At 39.7% G+C, this 12382-nt stretch overlaps 1 protein-coding gene across 1 annotated transcript; it reads right to left on the bottom strand.

The window, feature by feature from the left end:
* Positions 1-1844: 1844 nt before the first annotated feature.
* On the bottom strand, positions 1845-5433 carry LOC118576165 (zinc finger and SCAN domain containing protein 4C-like). Its single transcript, XM_036176525.1, has 3 exons — positions 5104-5433; positions 2687-2846; positions 1845-2599 (listed from the first exon to the last, which is right to left on the bottom strand). Exons 1-3 carry the CDS (start codon positions 5431-5433, stop codon positions 1845-1847), a joined length of 1245 nt encoding a protein of 414 aa, XP_036032418.1.
* Positions 5434-12382: the final 6949 nt, after the last annotated feature.

Here is a 12382-nt window from a genome sequence, read left to right as displayed (position 1 = left end):
TAGGAAATATCAGTTTGTTTTCTCTGATGACAAGATAGAGAGTTCCAGGCCTACCCTTGCTAACATGAGAGCTTTTTCTGAAAAATGAAAAATTGAAACACACAGGCACAGTAAGCCACAGCCTCCTGCCCACATATCCCAGGTGCTAAGATGCAGGAATGCACGATGCCATCAGGATATCTCATTGTTATCAGCTGAATTCTGTTTTCTGACACTCACATGTACAGACAGTCTAACCCCCAAACCTAGGATATAACCTCATTTAAAACATATGGAAAATTATGATTCTATTCCAAAATTCTCTAAACCCACAAAGGCTACAGTCTTTAAAGATACGAAAAGGCTAACACTATCCCCACATATCACTCATCCAGGAATCTTTAATACTATAAGTCTTGAGATATCCTAAATCGGCCCAACCTACAAGTTCTACATCAGGAAAACAAATAGTGAGCTGGAGGAACACAATCATCAGGAAATGGCATTAGAAACGACCAACCATGCAGGGGAAAGGACCACGCCACAAAGGTATGTCAGCAACAAGAAACTTCAAAAGTGCGCCAGGTGGGCAGATGGCACATACCTCTAAATCCCAGCACATGGCGAGGCAGAGCCAGGCAGATCTCTGTGAGTTCCAGTCCAGCCTGGTCTACAGAGCAAGATCCAGGACAGGCACTAAAACTACACAGAGAAACCCTGTCTTGAAAAAACAAAAATAAAAGAAAAACATTAATGTGAAAATGCTTTACTTGTACTGGTATTCATGTCAGCTGATGAAATGCTGTATTTTAATAAATTGAAGCCTCCTAATGGCTAGCTGTAAGGCTGTACCAGGTACATCAGGGGGACATCATGGTTTACCTACAAAATGGATACAGGGTACTTGAACTCAACTCACCTTCCACATGGAAATCACCAAATACACAAATGCCAACATCTCAATCAGCCTATGCTTGCTGTCTTCAACTCTGCACAGAATTATGTTTTACAATATAGATATTATTCCCTTTTCCTTTCAGTATTTTATTTTTTGGAGTTCATTCATGGAAAATATTTTCCAATTGTCATCGAGCTATCATTACATGAGCCAAGAATCCACACAGACACCACTATTCCTTAAGTTTCTAGGGACCAGGGGATAGAGCTATGAAGATTAGTGTGGGATTATGTGGGACGATAATGGAACTGATAGTGATGGCTGCTTTGAGCCACTGTGAGCAACTGAAGCTGTTCACTCTCCAACAGGACCCTGGCAATCCTTTGAAGGAACATTCTTGAATTTTAAGCAGTAATCACTCATAGGATGGAAGATGACAGAAAGGTCAATGCATTTACCATGCAAGCCTGAGACTTGGGATTGAAAATTTAACAGGGTATAAAAAAAAAGTCAGAGGGAATGACAGGGCACGAATATGAACCTGTAGAGAAGAGCTGCAGATCAGAGAATGTTTGGAATCTGTAGTACGAAACATACTTATGTAGAAAGCTAACTAGAAAGAACCCATCTCAAACAGGGAAAAATAAAGATCTGACAATGCAGTCCTCTATAGTCCACTCGTGCTGTGTAAATGAGGCAAAAAATACACTGAAACTCACAAAATCATGGGCACACACCAGACAAAATATACATGAGAGGCAATTGTATTGCCATTCTAATCATTTATTTAACATGTATAAGGCACAAATTATAAGCTAGCTTAAGGCCACAGAAAAATGTTACTGAACAGACTCATCTTCTTAACTCACACATGGCAATAGACTATAACAACAGACAGAGGGAATAATCCAGAAGTTACAAGTCACACCTTCACGGGCTCCTTGCTGTTTAGAAGCTACATGCTTCATCAAGTACAGATGAGACACTGAGGCTGTAGCCCTGCTCGCCTCTTGTGAGGAAGGTCCACAGTTCCCTCTGACTTGTGGCAATTCCTCAGGTGATGGTGGTATGTGGATGACTGGCGGAAGCTATGGTTACACAGGGAGCAGGTGTAGGGCTTCTCTCCTGTGTGAATCCTCTCATGAGCCTTCAGATTTGTACGATTGCTGAGAGACTTTCCACATGTACTACATTGGAAAGTCTTCTTTTTCCGGTGTATGGCCTCATGTACTTTCAGGTCTGAATGAGTATAAAAGCCTCTCTGACACGTGGTACAGAAAAATGACCTTTCCTTCTTGTGTTTTCTCTGGTGAGCTGAAAGTCTACAGGGATATTTAAAGGTTCTACCACATTCCTCACATTTGTATCTCTTTGGGTTTCTGAGGAATCTCTTTTGGCGACGCCCACTTGTGGAGCTTACATCATGATTCTTGCAGTGTTCTGTATCCTCTGGCCTGGAGATAATCTCTGGTTGTACCTCCATAGGGACATCTTCAGAAAAAGTTCCTCTCTGAGATTCTTCCTGGTATCTGGAGGTGACTTGACTTGTTCTGCTGTAATCCAGAGGAATTCCATCAGGAACACTCCTATCTTTAGGCTCAGGAAAGTGACCCTCTTGGATAATGGAAAGGGAGTCCATCCCATTTCCAAAACTACTATCTCCACCATTTACAACACTAGTGTTCCAGGCATTGTTTTGGCCATTTTCACAGTTTCCGTACCCTGTGAAAATAAGACAGTCTGTGAAAATGTGCCCAAGAAAGGATCCCTGCACAACACCCCTCCTCTGTGTAGCTTCCTGACACTTACCTGTTGTCAATAACCTATCTTGAGAGATGGGCAAGGGTGACCTTGCATACTCTGGTATTGAACTTCTTGCTGATTGCTGTTCTTTCAGAAGATTGATGGTTTCTCTTAAGGACATGTTCTCAGGAAAGAGGGCTTCCTGCCCCTGCCTGGAGACATGGACCTGTAAACAAATCCAGAGGACAATGGACAATGAATCTGTGGATTTGTGCATGATGGTAAACCTGTCCTCTAACTGATTGCAAGCTATCACTGGACTATGAGTTAGGTCATTTGTGTGTCATCTCTAATGGTGTTATTCTGTCATTCACAAGTTATGGACTCTAAAGTCCCTATTCACAATGTATTTGCAAGTGTTGAGTCACTGTTACAGGGGAAAGGTATGGTTAGGTTTCTGCAATGTCTAGCCACAACATTATCTTCAACTGGTCAATGCATTGAACAAGGCAGGTATTCTTGTTCCAATCCAGAAAATAGAGACTTACTCCATCACAAAAGGCTTCTCATTGTTCTAAAAACTATCCCCATTTCACCCAACCTAGGCCAACCATAACAAAATAGCTCATTTACTGAGAGGACACCTGGGCTAGGTAGGGAAAATCAAGAAGGGAGGTAGTCTGGAGATCAAGAATGCCCAAAGGAGCCTTTAAAACCTCTGACATAGACTTCTCTGTGGGTCTTCCACCTCTGGAGCCTCTTTTGTTAATTCATGGGAGTTATCTGTTCTAATAAATTTGTTTCTGTTTAACAAAGAGGTGTATGGCTAGTGTTTCTCTCTATCTCCTGAATTTCTAGATCCTTCTTTTCCTCCTTCTGTTGCACCCAAAACCTATAGTTATTACTCAGTGCCCAGAACCCTGAACCTTTCTATATTCTTTGTTTGAGAGATGGCTGCTAAGCTATAAGTTCCTACTTCAGCATTCAGCCCTGATTAGTAATAGTTTCTTTCTGGAATTCTTAGGGTGTCTACAATAACTTTGTAATAGATGCCATTTTTGTGTCCTGGTGTCCTATTGGCAATTGTAACTTTCTGCTTTCATGCTCATGACTCTGACATTTTCCCTCTTTTGTAGATGATGATTTCCCATCCCCCACTTCCAGCCAATAGTCTGCCAGTGTTCCCTATCTCTCCAAATGTTACCTCACTTTGCTGTGGGAGTGGGGTTTAGTTCCAATACCTGTATTTTTAGTTTCTAAATTTAACTACTCACCCTAGACAAAACCCTTGGTTGAGGATGCCCTTATCATCATAGCCATATTTCAAAAGCGTGTTGTTTTCTATTAAGTCCTTAATACAACTCACATCTGACTGAAACACTTCTAACACATACATTGTTTCCACATAAACACACTGTCTCTGCTCTTACTTGGAATTCAGTTACAATCATGAAATCATCACTTTCAAACAAAATCAAAAGAGTGAAATGTGGAACATAACAAACTGAAATGATGACTTGTGCATAGAGTAAACACCTCAAATAAACATCTGGGTGTGGTGGGGGACAGCTTTAATCTGGTACTTGAAAAGATCACAAAGGGTGATTCATCTGAATCCTACTCAAGCCATGTGAACTGAACAAAAGCAAGTCACAAATGACAAAACAAAAACTTAACCAAGCAACCACACAAACTAACTAATATGCAAATTTAGAAGTCTAAAGCAATGAGAAGTTATTTCAACAATGACATTTAGAAATGTATGTATGGAGTGTTGGAAAAATTTCAACACCTTGACCATTTCTTTCAGTGACTGCTAATTATGCAAACCTAGATATTTAAGGATGATTCAATGTAACTACATCTAAATTAAGAATTTCTGTTCTGAAAATTTGAACTGCAGCACCATTATTCATCAAGGCTGTACTTATGGGCGTGTTGGTGTTGAATATGCATCTAATAGACTTATTTTAGCATCAGAAAACATATTCTATCATTTCTGATAATTCAGTTTTATACATGGAATATTAATGACATGCAGTAGGCAATTTAGAAAACCATTAAGACAATTAGATCCCCAGCTTCCACTGCCCAGGTCTGACAGTCAGAATTATCAGTGTGTGCGTCAATTCCAACTAAATACTCATAATTACAATGTAATCACCTACCTTAATAAGCCATCGTCCAATCCCAGGATCTCCATTCTAAACCCTTTAAGTCTTTGCTTAAATAACATCTCCCAGTCTCCCTATCACCATGTAAATAATTTAAATATAATTGCATGAGTCAAAAATGTCATGGGCTTCTTGCACTGTTAATCTCATTAAATTAATACATCTATAGTAGTTGATAATCTCCATAGTAAATATTTTGTTGAAGTGGGACAGCCTCTCAAATAAATTAACTATATCTTCTTACTTTTCCCCAAATGTAAATGACTGCCTTGATTCCTAACTTAACCATCTCTGAACCAAGGTACTCACCATGATAGGAGGCTCCAAGCACTCATCAGTCAGATCCTCCATGAATCTCCCCATGTTTCCACCACATGATTCCCACTTTTCTTTTAAGACAAACTTGTCCTTGTAGTGCCCAGTTAGGAGAAACTGAGCCAAGACCAGCTGAGAAATCATCTGCTCCTTGCTATGCTTTTCTGGCTGCAACCAGGAGGTAAACATCTTCCAGAGTGCTTGGAGCTCCTGCTTTGCACAGGAGCCACTATCATATGGGGGAAAGTTGAGCTGAGCAATTGAGGAGTTGCAGATATCTTCTTCCCACTGTAGAGGAGTATCTTGGGTAGGAATGAAGTTCATGTTCTCTAATACAAGGCGATTTTCTTTTGACTGGAGCCTAAATGATTTTCTGTGCTTTGAAGCCATTCTGTTGAGAATCCTCAAAAAATTCAACTTTCTCAATCAAGTATGTCTTGTGACTTGAAGATCTGTTAATGCAATTTGTGAATATATTAAAGTAATAATTTAAAAACCAACATAATTAATAAAAACCAACTAAGTGCCTTATACATGATGGTTTCTATCTTACTGAGGGTTTACTCTTGCTTTGAAAGACACCAGAACCATAGCAACACATACAAAGCAGACATTCACTTTTGATGGCTCACTTACAGTTCAGAAGTTCAGTCCCTCATTTTGGGGAGCATGCCCTCAGGAAGGCAGAGCGGGTGCTAGAGCTGAGACTGATACATGGTATGTGGTATTGAAATAATCTCAAACATTGATTGAAAGTTGAGAAAAAGACCTCAAATCCCTCCCCAACAGTGATTCAATTACTCTAATTGGTCTGTTCCAGATTAAAAGTGTGCCCTCCACATCAAGGTCTGGATTAAAGGCATGTTTCATCCAGTGTTCTCCAACAAGGCCACATCTCCTAAGAGCACCACTCTCTATGAGATTCTGGGGCCCAAATACATTTCAATAACCACAGTTCCATTATTTCTTGAAGTTAATGCTTAAACAGAGTTCTAAACAGTTTATTCTAGAGAGCAGAAAAAAGAGATATTAGAGTAATGACTCATGAGGGAGAAATATCCTGGGTTGAGGATGGGATGATCTGAAATAAGAAAACAGCAAGTTGTTCAGAGGCACAGGGGTAGATGTTCCCTCCTTATAAAAGGTGAAGTTATCCAGGTGGTGGTGGTGGTGGCAATGGCAGCACATGCCTTTAGTCCCAGCACTTAGGAGGCAGAGCCAGGCATCCCAGCAGATCTTTGTGAGTTGAGGCCAGCCTGGTCTCCAAAGCTAGTTCCAGGAAAGGCGCAAACTACAAAGAGAAACTCTGTTTCAACAAAAAACAAATAAACAAAAAAATGTGTGAAGTTGTTGTTGCTGAACCTCAAATATTAGGTTTCGCACTTATCTCCCATTCTAATGAGCCACAAAGCTAAACTTTCATAAGAAAAATTTTGAACTGAATGACCAACAACCTTAAACTCACAGGAAAGCCAAGACAAGTCTATTTTTTAAAAAAAGCATACTCTATTTTTCAGAATTTTAAAAGTGAAAACCTTGATCAGAAAGGTCCAAAGGATCACACTACATCTTTGAGATCTCCACAAATTGTGAAGCAGCATCTCCCAAAACCCACAAATATTCACAATACACACATACTCAAGCAACAAAGAAGAAATGTTCCTAGTCTCCAGTTACTTCTTTCTGGAGTGAATTTCTATTGTGATTCCAGCAAGCCCTAGGAGCCGATGTGTTTCCAGGTAACTGGTCTGCTTCATCTGAGGGTCTGTTCAAGTTGAATTCCTTTTATAGTGCCCGACTTCAGTGATGCAATCTGACATGCTAATCATTTGATAATGAGATTGGACCACACCCACTGTGTGTGGGTGTGGCAGTCACCACTTTCATCCTATCAATCACTAAGTAGTGTAAGAGTGTCTCCAGTCCCAGAACAGCCTTGTACTTTAGGAAGACCAGTGAAAAGCATCAATAGAGCAGAAAAAAAAAACAAGCTAATAAAATAGGAAAGACATTTGCCCCTCAGACTGAATTACAGATGGAATCCTTCCTCAGGCCCACCTCTGAATCTCTATGCAGTTCTGGAATATGCCATGGAAGTAGAACACATCCAAAGCAAGCTTAGCCAGTCACTGTAGTAAGGGAACAGTAACACGTTGAAAGGGAATATAAAGATTGTCATTCATCTACTATGACTTCTGACATAAAGCTCATTCCAAAATGGTTAAAATTTTCTGATATCCAGAGGGTTTGGAATTCAAATGCTGCAATGAACAAGGTAAAGCTTTTGGCAGTGGAATGAGACATGTAGAGAGAACAGTGCCCAGGAGGTGTCTGAAGCACAAAGTAGAAAAGGCAGGGTATATTGGGCTCATCACTATGGACAAAGTAAAGATGTTTGACAGTTTTACATGATGTATGATAGATGTGAGGTAGGTTGTAGTTTAGGGTGGAATGAAAATGTATAAATGGAATGAAGATTATCCTGTGGTGATATTTTAATTGTGATGAAAAGTGATTTTATTTGAATGTTAAAAGACAAAGTTTGCCTGGAGATCAAAGCTCACAGGGAGCCAGGAACAGAGGTCAAATGGTCTTAGCCCCTACGCTTAATCTGATAATAGGGCGTGGAGAGTCTCAGTGTGGTCAAGGACACAGTCAAGGCTAGTGACAAGAGCCTTTAATCCCAGTACCAACCATAGGACCTGAGTCTGTATAGAAAGGCAGTGACTAGGAAGACATGAGGCTGGACTTAGAGTCAATGAGAAGGCAGAACAGGAAACCAATAAAAGCCCAGGTTAGGCAGAAAGGAGCTCTCTCATGTGCCAAGCTATGGCTTGGTGGTAAGTGAAGGTTAGTCAGTGGCTCTTCACTAATTCTCTGATCACTTTGCTTATTACCCCTGTATTAGGCTCTGTGTTTCTTATTTATTAAAACTGTTTAGATTTTCATCTACATTTTCTCCCTTTTTTCTTTTCATTAGTTTCTTTTTTTTTCAGTGTTTGCTTGTTTCTGCAAATGGCTGCCTTGTCTATTCACAAACTCATTTGATTGTAGACAATGATCTTGCACTACAAAGCTATGGCTTCAAAGTGCTGGTGGCCCAGATCTGTCTCACTACTTCAAGAATCCATTTTGGTTTTCTGTCTGTTCTTTACTTTCTTGTTGCTGCTCTTCTGTTTTTAAAACATTGTCTCACTCTGTATCCCTGGCTGTACTGTAACTATTATGTAGTCCAGTTTACTTTAAACTCACAAATGCTTGCTCTGTGTTTAAAGTGCAGGGATTAAAGTCTTGTGTCATTATGAATGACTTTCTCCATGCATGATGATTGTTAGGTTGAATTGTGTCCCCCCTGATATCCACAGGGTGAGGTGTTATCCCCAGAGATTGTGGTCTTATATCAAAATGTGCTTAATCCCAACAAATAGAAAGAATTTTAAATGCAATCATCCCATAGAAACCTCAAAGCTCAATGATTAACATTTCTGAAGACTAAAGCCCTTTAAAACCACAACACTGAAGTTGTGAATGTTGAAACCTCAACCCTCATTTCTTGTGGAAGAATAAAAATATCCACATAATAGGAAAAAATTTTCAAAGTTTGAAAATGGATTAGCCAAAAGGTGTGGAATTAATTGAATAGTACCTGTAAAAATGGATGATTTATCTTCATAGATATTCATTTTCTTAATGATAGTCTGAGTTTTAATTAATTTAAGCAATGTTGGCCAGAAGAAACATTTTGATGAAAACATTTGTTTCCAGAGAATGATAAACAAACCCCTGTGTTTTACTATTCTCTTTCTTCATAAAAATTGCAGCGGACAAAATTCAGCCTTGCAATTACAATGCTTGGACAAAGTCAGGTGCCTTTAATCCCTGCACACATTTTTAATGCCAGCATTAAATAAACAAAAGCAGGTACATATGTGAGTTGAGACCAGCCTGGATTTCAGAGTGAATTCCAGTCCAGATAGGGTTTCAGAGAAAGAAAATATTTCAAAAGAGCCTTAAAGAGCCTGGCAGTGGTGGCACACATTGCCTTTAATCCCAGCACTCTGGAGGCAGAGCCAGGCCGATCTCTGTGATTTCCAGAAAAGGCACAAAGCTACACAGTAAAAACCTGTCTCGAAAAAACCAAAATTAAAAAAAAAAAGCCTTCTGATGAGCTGGCTGTTTAGAACATTGGGCTTAGGCAGGGACACTTTGCTCAGCCTGGAAGGAGGGGACTGCTCTTGCCTGTACTGAATCCACTAGGTTTAAATGAATCCCCACGGGAGTCTTGGCCCTGGAGGAGATGGGAATGGATGGGAGGGGCTAGGGGGAAAGTAGGAACGGTGGAGGGAGGGGGAAGGACAGTGGAACCCATGGCTGGTGTGTAAAACACAAATATAATAAATAAATAAATGAATGAATGAATGAATGAATGAATGAATAAAGAAAGAAAGAAAGAAAGAAAGAAAGAAAGAAAGAAAGAAAGAAAGAAAGAAAGAAAGAAAGAAAGGAAAGAAAAGGGGGAAAAAGCCTTTAAGAGAAAAACTTGAACCCCAGATCTGTTGAGTAGAAGCCATAGTATGGCAGTGAAAGGACATCCACAATGAATGGACTGAAAAAAAATCATTTTGCAGCAACAAAATCAAAGATAGAAAAGTAAACAAAGGAAAGAAAAAAACTGAGCAAAAGAATATGAAGAGAGATCAAAAATCACATTGCTCTTTTTGGTCACCCAGTTTTAACTCTTACCCAGATCACAGTCCTCATCCTCATCTCATGTCTATCAAACCTCATGTTTCAAAAAATAAGAAAAAAACATGTCCCTCTCTCTGCCAACAGAAATGAACCTGCTTCAGCCTCTGTTTGTTCTATGTTGTTCCTCAGAGCCCTCCTGGATGACTCCTGCCCTCTGCCTCATTCCAGTGCCAAGGGTTCACTAGATTAAAGACGTTCCACTTGACCTCTCTTAGCAACAATCAATCACAAATAGCTCTTTGTTACTTATGGAAATTGAAATTTTTTCAAAAGTACATTGAAAATGGAAGAAAGAAGGAAGGATTGAATAAATAGAAAAGGAAAGAAAGAAGAAAGATTAGAAGATTGTACTTTGAGGTGCAAAGGTATTAAGGATTACTTTTGGGATCTTGTGGAATTAATTAAAATTTCACCAGAAGGGAGGGATACAGTTCATTCTACATCTAGTAGGAAATACCAGACAGTTCCTGTTAACATCTTTTTAATCTCAATTCTAATCACAGCAATATAGTCAATTCACCCTACCCAGGAAAATCTTGTTTATCTTTATCTATATGTACATATGAAAGTAATTCTCACATGCATGCTGTGTGATGCCACAGTAGCAATTGCTGAGCTGAACCACTGAGTCTGTCCTGTGTTGAGATGACATGATGGGCCCTGATTTATTGCTTTATTATTGCCTGGTCCCCTTTCCTGCTGCAGAAGTGGATTTAAACTCAACTCTCCATCCATAATATATATATATATATAAATGAGAAAAATTTAATGACTCTCCACCAATTAGGTGACAGTTCAAATGTGTACAAAAGAACATATCCAATGAAGCAATTAGGAGACATTAGGAAGAAAACATCTCTGTGAGCCAGCAGTTTCTCAAGGGATACAGAACATGCAAAGAGCCTATGTTGAGAATATGGAGTTGCTGAATAGAGTATTGTACCCAGAATCCACCAAAGACCACAAAAAGACCAAATCTGTTGCAAAATCAAAGTCTTTTTATGGTTGTGGGTTAACCCTGGCCTCTCTGTCTGTCTGATGCCCCAGAGCAGGAGAGAGCCCAATTAGCAATGCGGCAGGTTTTCAGAGGGGTAACACAAGGAGGTTCTGCAGGTCTTAAGACTACATAGGAACAAAGTTGGGATTGGTTTACACAAGTGGCCATTATGTTAGTAACTTTCATTGGCTATGGTTTATTTGGGGTTAGTGTTATCTATTTTTGGCAGGGATGGACAAGTCCCATGTTTTGTCCCTGAACTCCTGTGGAGGTTGGCTTAGTTGAACAGGCTTGGTGTGTCCAATCTCACAGTTCTGCTGGGAGGGGCATCCGTGATTAATTGTCTTTTGATCAAGGCACTCCTAGAAACTGCTTGCTCAGTCTCGGGAAGCTGACATTGATGCCCAATCTCTGAGAGAAGACTGAGAACCCTGCTATGGAATCTGCTTGGTCTTTTCTTTCTTTCTTCCTTACTTTTTCTTCCTTCCTTCCTTCCTTCCTTCCTTCCTTCCTTCCTTCCTTCCTTTCTTTCTTTCTTTCTGTCTTTCTTTCTTTCTTTTTTTAAATCAACTTTATATTATTATATTTGTGTATTAATTTTATACATCAGCCATGGGTTCCCCTGTCCCCCCCCTCCTGCCCCTGCCTCTACCTTCCCCCCATCCCCTCCCCTCCATTCCCATCTCCTCCAGGGCCAAGACTCACCTGGGGATTCATTTAAACCTGGTTGATTCAGTACAGGCAGGTCCAGTCCACTCCTTCCAGGCTGAGCAAAGTGTTCCTGTGTAAGCCCAATGTTCCAAACATCCAGCTCATGCACTAAGGACAGGTCCTGGTCCCACAACCTGGATGCCTCCCAAACAGTTCAAGCTATTCAATTGTCTCATTTATCCAGAGGGCCTGAACCAGCTGGGGGTTCCACAGCCTTTGGTTCATAATTCTTGTGCTTCCATTCGTTTGGCTATTTGTGATTCTCACAAGTATCTGATATCTTGGACTTTTATGTTACTTTCTCCTCACCACTTCCCTCTGTGGCCCTACATCCCATTGAGATCATTCTATCTGATCAGGAGATTGATTGTACATCTGCTCAATCTGCTTTATGATTATATCTTCTTAGTGTATATTGACTGATCCATAGTTCCTTATGTGAAAACAAAAATACTCAAAGGAAGCAGAATTTGAGGAGCCTTTAATGTGCTGATTGATTGAATTATTATTGCAGGTGTGTTTACAAGCATGTATGTGTGTGTTGTGTTTTGTGCAAATTTTTTCCCATTTATATATTATTATATATGACCTGTTTCAGCATGTACGTTTAAGGTCTATGTTTATTTAAAAGTCTATGTGTATTAATGTATATATTTTATTAAACTCATTTTTTATCTTGACTGTTTTAGAGTGAGTACATTAGATTGTGTATGTACACTTTACTGTGAATCTCTATATTTTAGTGTGTGTGTTCTTATACTTTTGTATTTATTGTGTTTGTTTTGTTTGAAATTTCGCTCCAGGCTTCACTACTAT

This window comes from Onychomys torridus, unplaced genomic scaffold, assembly GCF_903995425.1.
Source record: "Onychomys torridus unplaced genomic scaffold, mOncTor1.1, whole genome shotgun sequence".
In the NCBI taxonomy this organism is placed as follows: Eukaryota; Metazoa; Chordata; class Mammalia; order Rodentia; family Cricetidae; genus Onychomys; species Onychomys torridus.
The sequence above is the reverse complement of the archived record's forward strand: the minus strand, read 5'-3'. Positions and strand labels throughout refer to the sequence as shown.